This window comes from Mchenga conophoros, unplaced genomic scaffold (genome assembly GCF_057382185.1).
Source record: "Mchenga conophoros isolate Kocher_MC1m ecotype Shallow Benthic unplaced genomic scaffold, M_conophoros_male_GT1.1 unmapped_scaffold_6, whole genome shotgun sequence".
Lineage (NCBI taxonomy): Eukaryota > Metazoa > Chordata > Actinopteri > Cichliformes > Cichlidae > Mchenga > Mchenga conophoros.
This window is the reverse complement of record NW_028182333.1, coordinates 54,877-77,123: the sequence shown is the minus strand read 5'-3', so window position 1 is coordinate 77,123 and position 22,247 is coordinate 54,877. Positions and strand designations below refer to the sequence as shown.

Here is a 22,247-nt window from a genome sequence, read left to right as displayed (position 1 = left end):
ATGCTGACGAGGACTCCAACCTCATGTTTCACCTCTCTGAGCTTCTGATGTCTGTGAACACTCGTGTTTCTTCTCTGGGCTCATCTGGACAAAAACACCTTTCTGTGTTTGGCTGCAGCCTCATTCTGACTGACAGGAAGTGTGTTATCCATGAGCTGCACTTCTGTGAGGAAGTTTCCTGCTGTGTTTCCTGTCTGTGGACAAACACGAGTGTTCCAGCTGAGGACTTGGTTCCTTCCACCTGTCCATACAGGACATCACGCTGTCTGCAGCTCTGTAAATGCAGCTCCAGGTCCTTCCACGTGCTGCTCTGTATTTGTGCAGTTTGTAGTGTGTCCTGGGAAACGTAGCACACATGGTGTTCTTCTGCTGTTTCCTCCTTTCACGGAGTGTGAAACACTGACGCTGTGCTGTTGTTCACAGAGGGGAGCTGATTCTAGCTGCAGCTGGACTCTGTCATCTAACTGAATGTGTTGGTGCTGATCACGGGGCTCTGAGGGGGGAGCAGCAGGAGGACTCTGGATGCTGACGTCAGTGTATCTGTGGAAGCTCCCACAGCGTGTCTGTCATTCAATATTGTGCTGTATATTGTATCTATGCAAAGATGAACAGACTGTGTGTTCACTGGTCTCTGTGCTGCAGCTCTGATGTCATCATCACTCCCTCCTCCACCCTCAGCAGTCCCAGCATGCTGCTGTGGTGCACCCCACCCTCACTCTACACCTGAGCCACAGACCACACCCTCCACCTCAATATACACCACAGTTTTCTCTGCTGTGGAAATGAGATCAGGAGGAAATCATCATTATTATTATTTAATAAACGCTCACATTAATGTGGGCTTATTTGTTTCATATTAGAAACATTAGTTGAGTGTTTTTAGTATAAAATGGTCAAAGTCCCTCTTTTTGCTCCTCCCCTCACCTGTGGATGGGCGGTGCTGTTACCGTGGTGACAGCTTGGATGTGTTTCAGTCCTGCCTGGTTATCACTGCAGGAATCTTTCACATTTATTACAGGTAATAACTCTGATTTTTCTGTGTATTATGAACCAAATGTATCCTGATACACACAGAGATGGATGAGCAGAGGTTGTTTTTGCAGTTTATGTAGTTACTATGGACTTAATGCACACATATTATTAAAATTAGGGCTATAACAGTTGTATTGATGTATAGCAACTCGAAATGCTCCCACAAATGGCTCCACAGCATGTAAAAATATAACAAAAGCTCTGGCGGACTTGGTTCTGTGGTCAGTCTTAAAGGGTGAAGTTAAACTCTGTAATCTTCACTGTGTCACAGAGTTCAGTGAGTCCCGTTATTCACAGTATCAATCAGATCATCAGAGAACAGCTGATCAGCAATCAGTGGTGCCAACAGCGCCTCCTGTGGTGAGAGGATGCAATAATGCAATGTAGCATTTTTCCACTCAACACTTGCAGTCATGGAAACTGTCTGTTGGATCTGTGTGACGTTGCTTTCTTGGTTAGAGTTCCTCACAAATGTCCAGATGATTCTTCTAATGAGGCGTCGACCATGTTTGCAGCTCTTTGGAAGAAAACGTCGCCCTTTGCCATCCTTACTTTTCTTTGACTTCTTCAAATGCAGCTGAACTCCAGCTGGTATTTTCTTGGACTTTGCAGCTGTTTCTGGTCATCAGTTCATTCCTGCAAACCTCTGAAGCTGAACAACAATGATGCTGCATTGCTGGCTGATCCCAAAAGGTTGATTCTGTTCATCTGGACGTTTTCAGAAACGTTTGCTCACTGATCAGGTGACTTCTTCAGTCTCAGCTGACTGCAGCTTTACAAGCTTACAAACAGCACATTTGCACAATGACTGAAAGCAGCAGCACCTGATATATATGATACTAATATAATACATATACATATATAATCCATACTAATGATGAAGGAACTGAGCTCACAGTCCATTGTTCATTCAGTGAACTACTCAGTTTATTTTGGGCCTCAGAAATGCTCACTCTGTTTGTACATCACTGTCAGCAATAGACTCATTCTGCTGTGTGGACAGGAACACATGTGACATCACTTCCTGTTTGTTTGTGACTGAAGAAGTTTACAAGGAATCATTTAGAAGAGTTTCAAACATCAACTGATTGAATCCATGAATCTGAAAACGTGTTTGTGAGTGAAAGAGACAGACATGTACAGACTGAACTATCTGTTCAACAGTCAGAGTGTTTCTGTAACAGGAGACACTCTTTACACTCCACTCAGCACAGGGACACTGAGGAACCACGAGACCAGAAACTAAACCCAGGATAAAGAGTTTGAGTGAATGTGGTGTTGAAGGTGTGGAGGTGGATCAGAGTGTCAGAGGAGACTCTGTAGAAGGACAGAGTGCCAGCAGGACAGTCCACATACACTGCTGCTCTGTTAGAGACAGAGGAGGAGGAGGAGGAGGAGATGGATGTTAGTCTGTTATTGTGCCTGACATAATGAGGACCATCATCAGAGCAGATCAGACTCCAGGACTGATCATTTCCTCCAAACAAACAGTCATCACTGCCTCCTTTCCTTCTGATGCTTCTGTAACTCACTGATATATCAACTCTTCCTCTCCACTCGACCTCCCAGTAACAGCGACCAGTCAGACCATTTCTACACAGCAGCTGATGATAAACATCAAATCTGTCTGGATGATCAGGATATGACTGAACCTCCCACACATGTGTCACCTTCCTGTTGTTGTCAGACAGTTGGAGCTCTGTGTTCACTGTGTTTGTGTCAATTGTGAGTTGACAGGAATCTGATGGAGAGAACAAACACAATCCAGCTGCAGTTATTGATCCATCATCTGTTCATTGATTGACACTTTGATGATGACTCCTGACATGATGAAGATGGTTGAATGTGTGCTGCTTTGTTTTCATGAATCCCATTAAAAACACACTTACACTTCCTCAGACCTGGTCTCAACCATCGGACTCCAGCAGGCTCCACCCTGAAAGGAGGAGGGGGGTCAGAGCAGCACAGTCAGCATGCACACATGGACATTACATGGCTCTCACACACACACTGTTACACACTGAGCTCAAAGCTGGGCTCCACTGTTTTATTCAAAGAAATCTACATTTATTTATCAGCACATTTAAAAACAGCTTGAGCCAAAGTGCTGCACAGAGTAGAGAGAAAATAGGAAACATACACAGTAATGACTATAAAGACTGGTCAGGATTGAAAGCTACAGAGTACAAATGTGTTTCCAACCGGCTTTTAAAAATGTCCAGTGTTGGTGACGACCTGATGTGAAGGGCGACTGTTCCAGAGTTTGGCTGCAGCCATCGATAAAGCTCACCTCTGTTTTTACGTCTAGTTCTGGTCAGAAGCTGCTTATCTGCAGACCTGAGGGCTCCACTTGGATTCTTTTGTTAAAGAGAGATAAGATGGAGCCAATCCATTCACAGATTTAAAGACAACCAGATCTGGAAGTGGATTCTACCACGTACTGGTAACCAGTGGAAAAAGCTGCTGATGGGTCGTCTAGCACAGACCCACCGCTGGAACCAGACAATTGATGAGGGAGAGAACTGTGACAGCGCCGTTCCTTCACTTGACCTCAGTCGCTCTCGTCTGCTCCCTCGTAACACTGCTCTTTATTGAGCTTACATGAATATGCACAAGTTCATTATGACGTCTTACACAGGTATGAACAAAGAGTACCAGTCTGTGCATAGTGTGTGTGTGTGTGTGTGTGTGTGTGTGTGTGTGTGTGTGTGTGTGTGCGCGCGCGTGTGTGTGTGTGTGTGTGTGTGTGTCTGTGTGTGTGCGCGTGTGTGTGTGTCTGTGTGTGTGCGCGTGTGTGTGTGTGTGTGTGTGTGTCTGTGTGCGCGCGTGTGTGTGTGTGTGTGTCTGTGTGTGTGCGTGTGTGTGTGTGTGAGTGTGTGTGTGTGTGCGCGTGTGTGTGTGTGTGTGTCTGTGTGTGTGTGTGTGTGTGTGTGTGTGAGTGTGTGTCTGTGTGTGTGTGTCTGTGTCTGTGTGTGTGTGTCTGTGTGTGTGTGTGTCTGTGTGTCTGTGTGTGTGTGTGTGTGTGTCTGTGTGTCTGTGTGTGTGTGTGTCTGTGTGTGTGTGTGTGTTCCAGATGTGACCCTGTGACCCCAAAGCTGGTGCTAAGAGTCCAGCGGTCCCCCTAACAAAGGGCTCTTATACTTAACCAGACACAGAGTAGGTGTCCTCCTACACCAGGGGTCTCAAACTCGCGGCCCGCGGGCCAATTGCGGCCCGCAGGACGATAGTTTTTGGCCCCACCTTAATATGAAAATGTAATGTTAGTTTGATAATGTATGACACTTTACAGTGTTGTGGGCGGAGCTGAATTAAGCCACCAATCAGGGTGGGATATGGATCTCAGGGGACACCAGCCGGGCTTGATGCAAGCAGGGAAACATTTCTCAATGAGTCAAAGTTCCAGCAGCGTTGCCCTGGAGTGTTTCTTTCTTTCCTGTGCCTGGCTGGCTTCCTCCTTTCTATTGGGCAAACACCGACATTCGCCCCAGCGCGCTGCGTTCACAACAATTCAAAAAAAGTTGTTTTTTTAAGTTGCTGCCCAGCGGGACATTATACGTATATAGATTTATACACACGTCAGTGGGATTTAAAGTTATTTTCCACAGAGAGAGATCTCATATTAACTCTCACAGTGATGCGTAGGCGGCGGGATAAAAGAAAAGTCATGAACTCAATGCAGCCCAATTTAGTCTGCAGTCACATAGCGACACCTGTTCATCGGCAACAACAGTCCCCGGTAACCCGGACTAATTATAGGGTCGCACCGTAATTTGTGGCTCGATGTTTTTATTTGCATCACTGCGTTTGCATTGCAGCAAACATGAACATTACATATATTTCAATATAATGTAAAAGCAGTCAAAACAACTAACATCAGAAACAGCTGATGTTATTTGTTATATGTCACGGTGTCATTTCCGCTTCTTTCTCCTGTAACAACAGCCCGGCGCCGTGAGCAGTCGCCTTTTTTGCGCTCGCTATCCCTGCACTTTCTACCATCTGCAAACGCCACGGTGTTCGTGTCATCATGAAAGACATGAACATCGAGCGTAAAAACAAAGGAGACTGCTACCGGCTTTTTATCTGCCGATCGCCGTGCTACGGTTGCAAGAAAAAGAAGCAGAAATGACGTTCTCTACGCGTTGAGACGTTCCCCGTCCGTCGGCTAAACGCTTGATTGAAACTTCAATGCGACAGTGACACCAAGTAGAATTATAAATGTCACATAGCCCCAAACATGTCTTTTTCAAAGCCTGCGGTGAAGAGAAAGGTTGGTGATGAGCACCGACAATTTCAGGAAAAGTGGGAAATGCAATATTTCTTTGTTGAGCACAGGGACACCCCGACCTGTCTCATTTGCACAGAGAAAGTTGCGCTGCACAAGGAATACAATTTGAAACGTCATTACACAACTAGACATGCTGAGCTGGATGCAAAATACCAGGGAGACGAGAGAGCGAACCGGGTTGCCAGTCTTAAAACAGATCTACTGAGGCAGCAAGATTTCTCCAAGAAAGCAACCAAAGAGAATAATGCAGCAGTCGGAGCCACGTGGTTAGTGAGATGATTGCTAAAGCAGGGAAGCCATTCACAGAAGGTGCATTTGTCTAAAAGTGCATATTGCAGGCTGCAAATATAGTCTGTCCGGGAAAGAAAGGTCAGTTTAGCAACATCAGCCTTTCTGCCAACACCGCAGCAGATCGCATTTCTGACCTGTCAAGTGACATTTATGACCAACTGTGTGAGAAAGCCAAATGTTTCAGTGTATACTCAGTCGCTCTTGATGAGACCACAGACATCACCGACACTGCCCAGCTCCCAATGTATGTCCGTGGTGTTGATGACAGTTTTGAAGTGATGGAGGAGCTGCTCACAGTAATTCCAATGCATGGCCAGACCACCGCTCAGCAGATATTTACAAGCTGTGTGATGCCATTGAGAATGTTGGTTTGCCATGGAAGAGGTTTGTTGGAATAACAACAGATGGAGCGCCATCAATGACAGGGAGGAAACATGGACTGGTGGCACAAAACAAACTGGAAGAGGAAGGCGTGGAGGAGGCCATTGCTCTGCACTGCATCATCCATCAGCAGGTCCTTTGCAGCAAATGCCTGAAGTTTGACAATGTGATGTCTATTGTTGTGAAATGCATCAACCAAATCAGATCCAGGGGCTTAAAGCACCGAAGGTTCTGTGCTTTTTTAGAGGAAATGGAGTCAGAATATGGGGATGTGCTCGACTTCACTGAGGTACGTTGGCTCAGCAGGGGAAATGTATTAAAGAGACTTTTTGAGTTGAGAGCAGAAGTGAAGCCTTCATGGAGAAGGATGGAGTTAGTGTTCCTGTGCTAACTGATCCCAAATGGCTCATGGACTCAGCTTTTCTTGTTGATATGACACATGAGCTTAATGTACTGAACAAGACGTTACAAGGCCAGGGGCAACTTGTCAGTGCTGCCTATGACAACGTGAGAGCATTCTCCACAAAACTGGCGCTCTGGAAAGCTCAGCTCTCTCAGACAAACCTTTGCCATTTCCCAGCATGCAAGGCACTCGTGGATGCAGGCACACCATTCAGTGCTGACGAGTATGTTGATGTCATTTTGAGGCTACAGGAGGAATTTGATCACAGACTTGCTGACTTCAAGACACACAGAGCCACCTTTCACATTTTTGCGGACCCCTTCTCCTTTGATGTGCAAGATGCCCCTCTGAACTCAAAGCAAAGTTCAGGGAGGTGAGTGGAAAAGCAGACAAGCTTGGACAATTTTTGAGAGACTTGAGCCCTAGTTTCCCTCGGCTTTCCCGAATGTTCAAGCAGACCATGTGCCTTTTTGGTAGCACATACTTGTGCCAAAAGCTCTTCTCCACTTTGAACTTCAATAAGTCCAAGTACAGGTCCAGACTTACGGATGATCATCTTCAAGACATACTGAGGGTCGCAACTGCTTCCTTCCTCCCTTTTTTAACCATGCCTTTATTGTGGAAAACCTTTCCTTATAACAATATGAGCAGCTAATGCTAATTTGATGTGAATTAGCATTATATTAGTGAGGAGTTAATGTTAAGTAGGCTACCATTAGCAGCTAAAGCTAATTTGAGGTGAATAAGCATTAGTAGCTTATGCTAATACCCTTTTCTCTTGTTTTATAATGATGTGAGACGTTAATGTTAAATAGGATTCCATGAGTGACTCCTTTCCCTTGCATTATAAAGATGTAAAGAGTTTATGCTAAGTAAGCTGCCATTAGCAGCTAATGCTAATACTGTTTTCCCTTTCTTTATACAACTTGAGCAGCTATTGCTAAGAAGGCCACTTTTCTCTGCTAAGGATTTGTGTGACCATGATGGAAACTCTGATAAGCTAATGCTGCTAAGCTAATGCTGCTTATGGGCCCTGTTAGAATCAATATTTCATTCTCATTCTGTTGTTTGAGAACAATAACAGAAAAATGTGCACTTGAGAACAAATTTATTGTGAATTCAGCTGTGAATGTACAGTTTGTCATTATTTAAGCTTCCATTTCCAAATGTTAGCTGACACTTTATTAGGTACACTGGTATCTATATCAGGTACACCTGTGACCTAAATGTTCCCGCAAACAGACTCCTTGGAGACCCCTACATAAATATCCATGAACTATCCAGCTAGACTAGTGTGTCTGTCCCTGAAAATATTCCTGCATGTGTGATTGTTCATGTGTCATCTGCCCGAAACAAACAGGAAGTGAGTGAAAGACACAGGAAATGTTTCCAGCTCTTCCTCCTCTATCAGATTTTCTCTCCATACCTGAGAGTGTCCAGTCTCCAGCCTGGATCCTTCAGTCCAGCCGAGAGCAGCTTCATTCCTGAGGGACCTGGATGATTGTAGCTCAGGTCCAGCTCTCTCAGATGGGAGGGGTTGGAGCTCAGAGCTGAGGCCAGAGAACTACAGCCTTCCTCTGTGATCAGACAGCCTGACAGACTGCAGACACACAAAACAACAATCTATCTGTCAACAGTTGTTTTCTCTTTGTCACAATAACATCTATCCATTTACATCCATCCATTGTAACTTTATTTATAAGTGACAATACCCAACAGACAACAACAGTCATCTGAAGCTGTTTAACAGTGTAAGGTAACCGCCTCCACTGTGAGCAGCACTTGGTGATGGTGGGAAGAAGAACTCCCTTTGACACAAAGATCCTCCCAGTGAAAACAGGCTCCAGGAGGAGCATCTACCATGACTGGTTGCAGGGTGAGGGGAAAGAGAAGAGATGAGCTCAGAGAGACAAGAACAAAACAGAGAGACAAAAGTTAAGGACATGCAGTAGTGACATATAAAAGCATCAGGAGTGAAAAGAGGGGAGAAGAAAGCAGAGCATCATGGGAAGTCCACCAACAGCCTGAGCCTATAGCAGCATAACTAAGGGATGGTTCAGGGTCACCTGATCCAGCTCTAACTATAAGCTTTATCAAAAAGGAAAGTTTGAAGCTGATCTTCAAAGTAGAGAGGGTGTCTGTCTCCTGAACTCAAACTGGGAGCTGCTGCCACACCCAGTCCAACATAGCCAGGCTTTCTTTGCTGCTTTGACAAAACCTCAAATCCCAGTCAGAGATGATGAGCATCATCACAGTGATGATCATTTCTCTGTAACCCAGGCTTTCTGCTTCAGGATCTGTGCACGCTCACAGAACAAGGAGACCTTTAAACATCATTTCACTAAATGGATGGACTGAGCTCAGCCTACAGATGAACTGGTGCCAGAGATCATAAAGAACATCAAACAGTCAAATTCAACACTTTTAATGGAAATATGAGATTAATGCTGCAGACAATCATGAAGCTGCTGAATTCATGAACATCAAGAATGCAGCGAGTGGTAAAATAAAGATCTGACCTCAGTGTGCTCAGTGTTCCTGTCTATTCCTAACATATTCCTAACATGATAGCTGCACTTTAGAGCTCTAAAACTGGAACTGACACATGTTTAAACTCTACATGTTACTCAGTACATTCAGTTCTGACACTCGCCCACAGTCCAACAAAGGAAACATGGAGATCACATCAGTTTGTCACCAAAGTCTAATTATTAGAGCAACTTAACCTGTTATTATCTCGTTAACTCATTAACTGATTAACGTCAGTAATTATTTTAATCACAGTTTTTAAAATCATGATTATTGTGAAAGTGCTCACTGGCTCTGAATATAAAAGCCATGGGTCACAGGAGGGATGTTGATCAGTGCTGGCTTGAGATGGACGTCATTATGCGTCTCAGCCAATGGGAGCATTGAGGGTGGGCCTAATACTACTGCAGCGCTCACATGACCCAGGACAGAAAGAAAGGGGCGGGGACAGAAACATGGAGACAGGTACAGATCTTTGACATGTTCATTTTAAACTGTTCCAGGAGGCAGTGTTGATACAACTAAAGTTATCTGTTGTTGAAGAAGTCGGTCTGAGGAACGTTCTTAGGATCAACAAATGACGGCATGTATGAGCCTCAAGACGCAGCATCACAAGAAGAACACATGAGCTGTAGAAAAAGGAGAGACTACGAAAGCCACGGCGTTACAACATGAACCAGCTGTTGGTCTCTCTGGAGACTACTGGGCGTGGCTGGGTAACCATGGTTACCTGGGAGTTACAGAAACGTGCAGAACATGTGATTCATGTTGCACAGCAGTGGGACATTTGAAATAAAGTCAGCACACTCAGTACAGATAGTGCATCAAATATGATGCTGCTGCCAGACGTCTGCCTTTGAACACGTCCCTGCATCGCGCACAACACCAAGGTTGCCATGGCAATCACAGCTGACAGGGACAAAGCGCACAGCTGGAAGCCTGCAGGTATATTTAACATGATGTATTTCTCAGTGTCCTGTCGGTGTGTGAGAGACAAACAGCCTCTGTATGTGTGTGTAAATACAGCATGAATACAGTGGGGCAAAAAAGTATTTAGTCAGCCACCGATTGTGCAAGTTCCCCCACCTAAAATGATGACAGAGGTCAGTAATTTGCACCAGAGGTACACTTCAACTGTGAGAGACAGAATGTGAAAAAAAAATCCATGAATCCACATGGTAGGATTTGTAAAGAATTTATTCGTTAATCAGGGTGGAAAATAAGTATTTGGTCAATAACAAAAATACAACTCAATACTTTGTAACATAACCTTTGTTGGCAATAACAGAGGTCAAACGTTTACTATAGGTCTTTACCAGGTTTGCACACACAGTAGCTGGTATTTTGGCCCATTCCTCCATGCAGATCTTCTCGAGAGCAGTGATGTTTTGGGGCTGTCGCCGAGCAACACGGACTTTCAACTCCCGCCACAGATTTTCTATGGGGTTGAGGTCTGGAGACTGGCTAGGCCACTCCAGGACTTTCAAATGCTTCTTACGGAGCCACTCCTTTGTTGCCCGGGCGGTGTGTTTTGGATCATTGTCATGTTGGAAGACCCAGCCTCGTTTCATCTTCAAAGTTCTCACTGATGGAAGGAGGTTTTGGCCAAAATCTCACGATACATGGCCCCATTCATTCTGTCCTTAACACGGATCAGTCGTCCTGTCCCCTTGGCAGAAAAACAGCCCCATAGCATGATGTTTCCACCCCCATGCTTCACAGTAGGTATGGTGTTCTTGGGATGCAACTCAGTATTCTTCTTCCTCCAAACACAACGAGTTGAGTTTATACCAAAAAGTTCTACTTTGGTTTCATCTGACCACATGACATTCTCCCAATCCTCTGCTGCATCATCCATGTGCTCTCTGGCAAACTTCAGACGGGCCTGGACATGCACTGGCTTCAGCAGCGGAACACGTCTGGCACTGCGGGATTTGATTCCCTGCCGTTGTAGTGTGTTACTGATGGTGACCTTTGTTACTTTGGTCCCAGCTCTCTGCAGGTCATTCACCAGGTCCCCCCGTGTGGTTCTGGGATCTTTGCTCACCGTTCTCATGATCATTTTGACCCCACGGGATGAGATCTTGCGTGGAGCCCCAGATCGAGGGAGATTATCAGTGGTCTTGTATGTCTTCCATTTTCTGATGATTGCTCCCACAGTTGATTTTTTCACACCAAGCTGCTTGCCTATTGTAGATTCACTCTTCCCAGTCTGGTGCAGGTCTACAATACTTTTCCTGGTGTCCTTCGAAAGCTCTTTGGTCTTGGCCATGGTGGAGTTTGGAGTCTGACTGTTTGAGGCTGTGGACAGGTGTATTTTATACAGATGATGAGTTCAAACAGGTGCCATTCATACAGGTAACGAGTGGGGGACAGAAAAGCTTCTTACAGAAGACGTTACAGGTCTGTGAGAGCCACAGATTTTCCTTGTTTGAGGTGACCAAATACTTATTTTCCACCCTAATTTACGAATAAATTCTTTACAAATCCTACCATGTGAATTCATAGATTTTTTTTTCACATTCTGTCTCTCACAGTTGAAGTGTACCTCTGGTGCAAATTACTGACCTCTGTCATCATTTTAAGTGGGGGAACTTGCACAATTGGTGGCTGACTAAATACTTTTTTGCCCCACTGTATGTAGAGGACATGTTTGTGGATATAAGTAAATGAAAGCTCTGCGTCATTTGAATCTTCTTGTTTCTGTTGCAGGTCTGTGACTGAACTTCTGGGAGGAGAAACGTTGGTTTCATGCTCTGTGATTCTGTGTTTTGTCATCTCTCTCAGGTGATGGAGAGCTCAGATGATGACCCCGCCTACGTGGTCAAATTCAAGTCTACATTCAGAACAGACCTGGAGACACGCAAGCAAAATGCCAACATTTTCTTTATCATCAGAAAATGTCAATGAGCTTGTGAGTCTTAGCAGCTGGCTCGGTGCAGAGGAGGAAGAACATGTCAGTCAGAGGAAGATAAATGCAGTTCATGTTGTCAACTCAACCTGGACTGTTGAAAGAGTTTTTCTTTGTCTGGTTTCTGACTGAGATTCTCCAAAGGAAATCCAGCACAAACACACACTTCACACACTCAAAGTCCTGCACAGTAAATGAGCTGATGAGCGTTTGTGCTGCTGCCTGATAACAGAACAATAGTTCTGCTGCTTCCTGTTCTGCAAACACACATTTATAAATGTTCACTTGCTGTTGATCAAAGGTATGTTGGTGGCTCTGGACGCTGAGGGAACTTTGTAAAAAACTAGATCAAATGTTAACGTCCTGGCAGAGGCAAAGAACTTTGATTTGATATTTGATTAGATTCATGTTTCAGCTCAGACTGACAGAAATATTTGAACTGCTGCTGTGTTAAAGGGAACACTGCTGTTAGAAAGCACCTGATCTGTTTCTGCACACTGAATGTTGCACTTCTCATACTGCAGTACTATTAAAATAAGTACACAATGCACTACTTTTGAACTCATGATTGAATGTTGCTGTAACAAAGCCATTAATGTGATTCACAGTGTTCATGGTTTCCCAGCACAACAAATGATTGCACAAGTGTGACTGATCCACTTTCTAATGTGTGTGTAGCCCACACTGTGTGTCACTGTGTCACAGGTGAGTCTGTGTGTCCAGGTTCTATGAGGACAACAGGATATAGTGACTGAGTCCAGCAGCTTAAAGTCTGACTCCATCCTCCATTTAAATAACTCACAGCAACAACTGAATAGCTTTGCCTTTGTGTAGCTGACACTTCATTTTAATGTCCTTCTATTCTGGTTCATCTGGTCTCAGTTTCTATAAGCACACAGGTTTCATCAGGACTCTATGACCTCAGTGATCTTTGCTGGGCCTTAATGCTCTGAACAAAGCTGCACAGCACAAGACTAAATAGAAATGAATCAGTCTTTCATTCTCACTGCTGTTTGACTTCAGCTCTCAATGTCCCACCATAACCCATGGAAAGAATTACTGTCCATCCAGGCTGCTGAACATGAAGCTGAAGAAGGTGGAGTATTGTGAGGGCTGATGGAGATGATGATGAGGAATCCAGGAGCAGTGGGTGGATGGCAGCATCAGCATGAAGGATCAGTGTGAGAACACATCATCATCCACAAAGGAAACCAGTCTGAGTGTCTGACGCTCTTGTTAGAAAGACGCAGTCCCAGCAGTTAGCTTGTCTGCTAGTTAGCTGAGAGCTAGCTCACTTGTACATTGAATACCAAACTGTGTAAACCAGGGGTGTCAAACATATGGCCCGTGGGCCAAATCCAGCCCTTGACATAATTTCATATGTCAAATATTGATGAATTTTCAGGCTTGCTGATAATCAATGTGAGCACGGCTGAGATGTTATTCTGATGAGCAAACCATGTGGCCAATCACTTTAAGAGACAGACTGGGATCATACCATTATGTGAAAGAAGACGGAAATGTCCCATAGACAGCAAGGGTAGTGGTAGAGACCAGTACACAGAGAAATGGGAGCTGTACTGAAATGCAAGCGTGTCAGGAAAGAGTGAAAAGGCAAAATGAGCAGCATCTGGCTGCATTTCAGTGATATTGGAGACCACAAAGCTGAGTGCAACATTTATACAGGAGATATACAGGACACGCTGAGAGTAGAACTGATAAAATTAGGAGCTGGCTAAAGTGAGACCCATTTTTATTTCCACCCATTTTCCACTGTGGAGGACAAAAGGTTTCAAACTGGTCCAGGTCTTAAACCTCACGTGTTCTTCCTAATAGCAGTAAATGGATAAAAATAAGGCTTTTATGAAAACACTGAATAAAACTTGCTGCCTTTAAAAAGACTAAATGTACAGTTCAGTATTGAATCCTACATAAAATAAACTATATATAAAATGTGTCTGAATGGCAGAGATGCAGAACTATGTGCATGTAGCACAGAGCCACGGCTCAGTGTCTGAATGAGTCTCACAGACCTGAATGTGCTGTTGAAGCCATTTATAATTATAACGTAATTCTTTACTCGTTTGATCTGCTCCTTACCACAAGCCACCAGACGTAGAAGGTTTTGGACTTTTAACTATATTTTCTGAAGTTTTACAACTTTTCTTACTGTTAAAAACCTCCTTATGGCCATTCATGCTGTACAAAGTAATTAGACATGTGTGGTATCTACAGAAACGTCAGAATCTCAGCTAAAAGTTCACAAAACCATCTCAACAACCACCAAACAGCTGAAACAGCAGGTGAACAGATCACACAAAAAAGTTTTAAACACAAATCCCCCTGATCATCTGTTTTTTAAACATGAAGCGTCGTTTTGGACGTTCATTTACTGCTGGTTCAGTGAATTTTGGTTGGACAGTGATGAAACCTGCAGCCTCAGAATCTGTGAGAAGTCTGCTTTCAGCACGCAACAGCATTGTTGTGTTGTGTGCTGTGGATCCACCTCTGCAAACTCATCACTGTTTCACCATCATGTTTCTACACTGAACAAAAATATAAACGCAACACCTTTGTTACTGCACCCATTCCCCATGGGATGGACGTAGAGACCTAAAATTCATTCCAGATACACAATATAACCATCCCTCCCAAACAGTGGTCACAAATCAGTCCAAATGTGTGGTAGTGGGCACATCTGCTATATTGAGATAATCCATCCCACCTCACAGGTGTGCCACATCAGGATGCTGATCTGACATCATGAGTAGTGCACAGGTGTACCTCAGACTGCCCACAACAAAAGGCCACCCTGGAATGTGCAGTTTTTTGCGTTATTGGGGGTCTGGGACCCAGAACCGGTCAGTATCTTGTGTGACCACCATTTGCCTCATGCAGTGCAACACATCGTCGCATGGAGTCTATCAGATTGTCAATTGTGGCCTGTGGAATGTTGGTCCACTCCACTTCAATGGCTGTGCGAGGTTGTTGGATATTCGTGGGAACTGGTACACGCTGTCGTATACGCCGGTCAAGCACATCCCGAACATGCTCAATGGGTGACATGTCCGGTGAGTATGCTCTCAATTTTAGGTCTCTACGTCCATCCCATGGGGAATGGGAGCAGTAACAAAGGTGTTGCATTTATATTTTTGTTGAGTGTACTTAGACAATAACAAAGGAAGCAGTTCCCAGGAACTACTTCCTGTCTTGTTAACATAAAAGTATGTTGCTCTTCAAAACACCTCCACTTCTCCTCTTATTAGAGGACTGCCTTATTATTAATCTGCTAATTCTGTCAGTTGATGAAAGAAAAATGCTTGATCTCACCTGAGAGTTTCCAGTGTACAGTGTGGACTCTTCAGTCCTTCAGACAGAAGCTTCACGCCTGAATCCTTCAGGTTGATGTTACTCAGGTCCAGCTGTCTCAGATTAGAGGTCTGAGAGCTGAGACCTGAGGCCAGAGCTTCACAGCTTCTCTCTGACAGGTCACAGTGACTCAGTCTGAAAAATAACAGATAAACAATTACAAAAATAAAACACTTATGTTGAAGCGTAATGAGATACTATTATATTTAGCAATATTTCATCTTGTTTTGTCAGGAAACTGAGCACTGATGCAGAGCAACATGTGGAGAGAATCAGAGGAGAAGAAGTGAAGAGAGAACAGCAGTAAAACAACACTGAATTGTTCAGTGTGCTTTTGATATCAACAGAATGTGTCAAACTTCTTTATTTTGTATTTGTTTTAGTAGAATTGATGATTATCACTTAGATAACAACCACAGGCCAGGTCTAAATTGCACTTTGGTGACAGTTACACCCAGAAATATTTCAGAAACGTGGACAATTTGTGCTCCATTGTATTCAGTATTGAACAAACTGAGTACCGATGACCACTTAATATTTTTGATAGTTTATTTGAGTTGTTCCACCTGATCTGTGTTAACTAGAATAAACATTTAAAAGCTAAAGCTATGATCACATATGTACTTACAGAGCTTTGTTGGAGGCTTTGACCACTGGCAGCAGCCTCAGAAGAGCCTCCTCTGAAGCAGAGTATTTCTTCAGGTCAAACACATCCAGATCTTCTTCTGATGACAGTAAGATGAAGACCAGAGCTGACCACTGAGCAGGAGACAGTTCACCTGTGGAGAGACTTCCTGATCTCAGGGACTGTTGGATCTCCTCCACTAGAGAACGATCATTCAGTTCATTCAGACAGTGGATCAGATTGATGCTTTTCTCTGCAGACAGATTCTCACTGAGCTTCTTCTTGATGTACTGGACTGTTTCCTGATTGGTCTGTGAGCTTCTTCCTGTCTGTGTCATCAGACCTCGTAGGAGAGTCTGATTGGTCTGCAGTGAAAGACCCAGGAGGAAGCGGAGGAACAAGTCCAGGTGTCCATTTGGACTCTGTAGGGCCTTGTTCACAGCACTCTGGTGGAGAGATTGAAGTTTTAGTTTGTTAAATAGTTTAGACCACGTAGAGATTGTTTGTTGTTGTTCCAGGAGATTGAGTCCAGAGTTGATGAAGGTCCGATGGACATGAAGAGCAGCCAGAAACTCCTGAACACTCAGATGGATGAAGCAGAACACCTTGTCCTGGTACAGTCCGCTCTCCTCTTTAAAGATCTGTGTGAACACTCCTGAGTACACTGAGGCTGCTCTGATATCGATGCCACACTCTGTCAGGTCTGATTCATAGAAGATCAGGTTTCCTTTCTGCAGCTGATCAAAAGCCAGTTTTCCCAGAGATTTAATCATCTTCCTGCTCTTTTTATTCCAGTGTGGATCTGTCTCAGCTCCTCCATCATACTTGACCTTCTTCACTTTGGCCTGAACCACCAGGAAGTGGATGTACATCTCAGTCAGGGTGTTGGGCAGCTGTCCTCCCTCTCTGGTTTCCAGCACATCCTCCAGAACTGTAGCAGTGATCCAGCAGAAGACTGGGATGTGACACATGATGTGGAGGCTTCGTGATGTCTTGATGTGGGAGATGATCCTGCTGGCCTGCTCCTCATCTCTGAATCTCTTCCTGAAGTACTCCTCCTTCTGTGGGTCAGTGAACCCTCTGACCTCTGTCACCATGCCAACACAGACAGGAGGGATCTGATTGGCTGCTGCAGGTCGTGTGGTTATCCAGAGGCGAGCAGAGGGAAGCAGTTTCCCCCTGATGAGGTTTATCAGCAGCACATCCACTGAGGTGGACTTTCTAGGGTCAGTTAGGATTGTAGTTTCGTGGAAGTCCAGAGGAAGTCGACACTCATCCAGACCATCAAAGATGAACACAACCTGGAAGTCTTCAAAGCTGCAGATTCCTGCTTCTTTGGTTTCAGTAAAGAAGTGATGAACAAGTCCCACCAAACTGAACTTTTCCTCTTTCAGCACATTCAGCTCTCTGAAAGTGAATGGAAATATGAACTGGATGTCCTGGTTGGCTTTGTCTTCAGCCCAGTCCAGGCTGTATTTCTGTGTTAAGACTGTTTTCCCAATGCCAGCCACTCCCTTTGTCAGCACTGTTCTGATTGGTTCATCTCTTCCAGGTGAGGCTTTAAAGATGTCTTCTTGTCTGATGGTTGTTTCTGGTCTGTCTGGTTTCCTGGATGCTGTTTCAATCTGTCTGACCTCATGTTCATCATTGACCTCTGCAGTCCCTCCCTCTGTGATGTAGAGCTCTGTGTAGATCTGATTCAGGAGGGTTGGGTTTCCTGCTTTAGCGATGCCCTCAAACACACACTGGAACTTCTTCTTCAGCTTAGACTTAAGTTTACGATGATAAACAGCAGCTGGAAGTTCTGAATAATAATAATAAAAATACAACTTTAACAATCATATTTTACAAAATGCTGATGACAATTTCTGACCCACTGAGAAATGACTGAACACACTGGTGTCACAAGTCTCTCATTTATCCAGCAGCTTAAATCTTTAGATAAATCCTCTTACTGCTCTGCAGACGGTCAGCCAGCTCCTCCTGCTTCATTCTCCTCAGGAAGTCCACTGTGATCTTCACAAATGCCTCTCTGCTGTTTCTCCTCTGCTCATCATCCTCCCTCTGAAACTCCAAGCACTGGGGCTTATTTGGATTCAGAGCCTTCTGGATCTTCTTCAGCTCGTTCTTCACAAAAGTGATGATGTTGTCCTCCAGCAGCTGGAACAGAATACTTTATGAATGAGCCACCACTCTGAACTTTAGTCCACACAACATCCACTTCTTTACCATCAAGGGGCATATCATCCACGAACTCTTTACCAATTATAGGTTTGACTTTATCTGATTAACTGAGACTTTGTCCACAACTCCATGATCCCAAAACGTTGATGCTGTTCATATGAATGCAGCGATTTCAGTGGGAGAAACATTTCACTGGTGTTCAGAGCTGAACTACCAACAGGTTGATGATCAAAGCCAGAAACTTGGAGATGTTTCAGGTGACTGAGTTGATCGTACAGACAACTGGTCTTAAAGGTTCACTCTGTTTACACATACAGATCAGTATTTAAGATTTGACTCTCATCATCCACTGGGGCACAAACTGGGCGTCATCAGGACACAACAACACAGAACAAACACCATCCCCACAGACACAGCAGCCAGCGAAGCAGAAGAACTTCACATCAAGAAGGTCCTGAGTAAATGTGAACGCTGGTTTGAGGGCGGAGTCAAGGAGGCCATTTATGTGAAAAGGAAAGACCATCTCTGAATGGAGGAGGGGCCTAAGGGTACAACTGTCACCATCTTACATGCTGTGATTGCAGCCATTCCCCAGCTCTCTGTGAACTGGACTCATGAACATTGATCAACAACCATTGATCAATGGTCCTGACAATATGCGTACCAATGATCAATGAACTGACCTCCCAGCCCATTGTTCCTTCAGTGGGCTGGTTTCAGTCATACAAATGTCCTGTTTATGAGATTGAAACCTGCAGTCAGCTGAGACTGAAGAAGTCACCTGATGATGATGAAACGTTTCTCCCACTGAAAACATCCAGATGAACAGAATCAAGCTTTTTGGGATTTACGTACCTGGATGATTGAGCATCAAGACACAACTCTGACTTTTCTCAGATGAATAAATCCTCTCCTCCAGCTTTGTTTACATCTACCAGCCCTGTGGCGCTGCCCAGGGACAATAATCTATGTGAGAGGTGGAAAGTCATACAGGTGTCTGCTCCTGCCTTCAGTTATTTTATCTACTGTGTGTCAACTGGCTGAACCTCCTCCAACTGTCTACTGTCTCCCTAAACTCAACAATGACTTAGTGATCTATCCATTCTCTGACCAAAGACATCCTGCTGCAGGAGGTTAACATAGCAGCCAATGATGATCCCACTCACTGTGAACAACACATTTGGACCTGATTTGCTGCTCTGGTTTACACGTGAACTTCCACTGCTGCTGTCACCAACTTGAGAGGCTCTACAGAAAAACTGGACTTGTCCATAAAAAGATGTATAAAAATCATAAACTACATTATAAGGACAGCATTGCTCAATCAACTCTAATTACTATGACCATGTTATCTCTTCTAACTAAGGTACAGACACTCAAACTTGCTGCTTTCAGTGAGAAGTCAAATGTCTGAATATGAGCTGGAAGCTGCTGAGAGTCCTCCTCCTTCCCGTGGGGTTTACTTTCTCTACTACTTTCACTATAAACACGCCCCTTTCATGCACCTGCAGAGGGCCACCAGCAGATGGAGCTGTCTTAAACAAATCCACTTGGATAGTTAGCTGTAGATGACTTTATCAGTATGATTGTAGGATTTTGAGTTATTCTTCAGATTTATTTAAACTCCTATATTGTGCACAAGTGTTGAGCGACCCATAATTTCTCTGTACTTTTCATAAGAGCAGCCAGACTTTCAGCTGGTTTTTGTTTTTTAAGAGCTCAAAGTTATTGAAGAAACAGTTATTCAGCTTCATTCCCACTGATCTCGACTACAAACTGTTTCACTTTGGTTTCTGTTTAAAGCCTCGATGTTTAAAACGTTTCCCTGTGATCACATTTGCACCGTCTGATTTCAAAGTTTGTTTCTTTTGGTCATTTAGTCCACAGAGTCCTTGGTGTTCTGAAAGGGACCTATAAATAAATGCATTATTATTAATAATAAAGTAGTTGTTGTACATGTACAGACCATAAATATGGAGTCCAGCTGTGTTTGATGCTGCTGGGCAGACTGACCACTGGGAACCTCTGAGCTCTGCTGCTCCACTCTGTGGAGGAACCATGAAGGATTAGATCAACACAGGATAAAGATCCAGGAGTTTCTGCTCAAATAACTTCATCTGAATCAAGTCTGTCAAGTTTTAGACTCTCAGATTGTGAAGATATATTTTCTGTTTTCTATGAACTTTCTTTCATCAGTGATGGAAGTGATGATGCTGCAGAAGCTCAGAGGAAACTTTGAGAAAACTGTGATGAACCATCAACTAATGCTCTCAGGAGGCCAAAGGTCCCTGAATGTAACTGTGCAGCAGATTCATCGAGTGTTTGAAACCTGACGACTTCCATATGTTTTCATTCTAACACAAGAAGTCCTTTTCTCATTGCTTTGATTTGAGTTTTGAGTTTTCTGAGTCTCGTATTTGGAGTCGAGTCTAATCAATGATCTGACAGAAGAACATTAAAAAGGATTTACCAGTGCTGTCAAAATTAACATGTAGGGTTAGGGTTAGGGGTTCATCTGTTATCATGATTAACATGATAAAAACCTTTAACACGACACATCTGGAGAGCAGAACGACTCAAAATCCCTGAAATGTTTCAAAAAAATAACAACGACCAACATGAAGGATTCTGCACATCGTGACAGAAGGAATTTTCTTTTCACCGAAGCACTTCCAGCTTAAAATATCACAACAATGCAAAGCACTGATGACACAACTGCCAAGTGGACAAACTGCAGACCTGTTAGTGTTGTTAATAACATAGTTTTGGTTCCTCGTGTCAAAGACTTGAAGAAGAGTGACAGAGAGTGTTAGACTGCTGCAGGATCAGTGCCACCTCCACAGACCTGTGAAGAAAATGATTGTTTGACAGATGGGCTCAGATTCAGGATCAGCTGAGGAGTTTGTGGCTGACAGAATCCTGCAGGTACAGAGCAGAGCCCATCATTAGCATGCAGGACTGTCCCTGGGGGGGTCGGCTCATTCAGGAGGTTAATCAATGTTTACATGTTCAATAAACATGTTAAGTGTGTAAATTTGCCCTTTTCTCTCGAGTCTGTTTGCTCATGAAATGAACTTTGATTCGTTTACATTAAAAATGATGTTTAATGGTGATTCATCCAAATGAATCCACAGTAACCCTGTGATGAGTCTGATTAAACATTTTCATTAACAGCAGTAATATAGATTATATATTATTATATATTAGTGCACACTTAGCTTTTAGTATATATGTTTGTTACAAAGTTGTATTTACAGCAGAGAAGCTGAGTTAAAGACTGAAAACTATTCAAAGTCTCTTTGAATTGAAGCGTTTAACATTCTTTGTGTTTATTCTGCATTGACTTCATTATATGGTGTTAACGTCTGTTACAGGCTTAAATATAAAGTTGGAAAAATGTAACTGCAGCTATTGATCAAGTAATTGTGATTAATCAGGATTAATGACAGAAGATTGTGTCATTAATTAGTCATGTTTTAATCTACTGACAGCACCAGTGTTCACTCTGGTGCCTCCAACTGTTTTACGCCCTTTCAACACCTTCGTGGTCAAAAGTGTACACGCACAAAATCTACAATAAAATCCTCACGCAGCAATAGGACAGACACACAATCCATTTATCTCTGTGTCTCAAACACACACACGTGTATTCAAAGCCTCGATTTGTTCATATTTCATCTGTTGTGTTTTTATCTTCAGCGTTTTCAGTGTTGCTGCATTTACACCAAAAATGTTTCCATTGATGAATCAGATTGATTTGAATGTGTTTCATCCATACAAATCCCTCCCTGGTGGTCACATGACTCTATAACATAACAGGAGTCATGTGACAAGAGTTTCATGCTGTAAAATGTCAAAATGGTTGAATGTGGTGGAGTAAAAATGTGAGATGTCAACGACTTTTCTTCAATATGAAATGTTTGCAGGGCCTGACAGGAAGTGGACGGACGCTCTGATCACTTCCTGTTTGCTGAAGTGGGTTTTCAGTTGTTTAGAAACCAAAGGCTTGTTTTAAAAGACAGTTTAAATGGGACTGAGGGAACGACGTGTTTGTAGTTTATATCCAACAACATCAAGCAGTTTAATCAAAGAGTTCATGTTGCTAACAGCTCACCTCTCTGCAGCAGACACAGGCTGGATTTAAAATGAATGAGACGATCTTTAGACGCGTCACTCTGTAAGGACACAGAGCTGGGTGGAGGTCCAGGCTGGTTCCTGTGAATAATGATGCAGC

General features: G+C 43.6%; 1 protein-coding gene across 1 annotated transcript; it reads right to left on the bottom strand.

Moving 5' to 3' along the window:
• Positions 1-1,636: 1,636 nt before the first annotated feature.
• LOC146546154 (protein NLRC3-like) lies at positions 1,637-22,169 on the bottom strand. The gene is made up of 8 exons (XM_085266658.1): positions 22,128-22,169; positions 19,980-20,058; positions 17,785-17,989; positions 15,833-17,633; positions 15,166-15,339; positions 7,822-7,995; positions 2,922-2,968; positions 1,637-2,773 (listed from the first exon to the last, which is right to left on the bottom strand). Exons 2-8 carry the CDS (start codon positions 19,980-19,982, stop codon positions 2,238-2,240), a joined length of 2,940 nt encoding a protein of 979 aa, XP_085122784.1. The 5' UTR covers positions 19,983-20,058; positions 22,128-22,169; the 3' UTR covers positions 1,637-2,237.
• Positions 22,170-22,247: the final 78 nt, after the last annotated feature.

Excerpts from the sequence above, each read along its gene's own strand:
- LOC146546154 (XM_085266658.1), bottom strand. Across the intron at positions 2,969-7,821 it reads TGGAGACTGGACACTCTCAG|GGTGGAGCCTGCTGGAGTCC; the intron begins GTATGGAGAGAA and ends TCCTCCTTTCAG. Across the intron at positions 2,774-2,921 it reads GAGACCAGGTCTGAGGAAGT|ATTCCTGTCAACTCACAATT; the intron begins GTAAGTGTGTTT and ends TCTCTCCATCAG.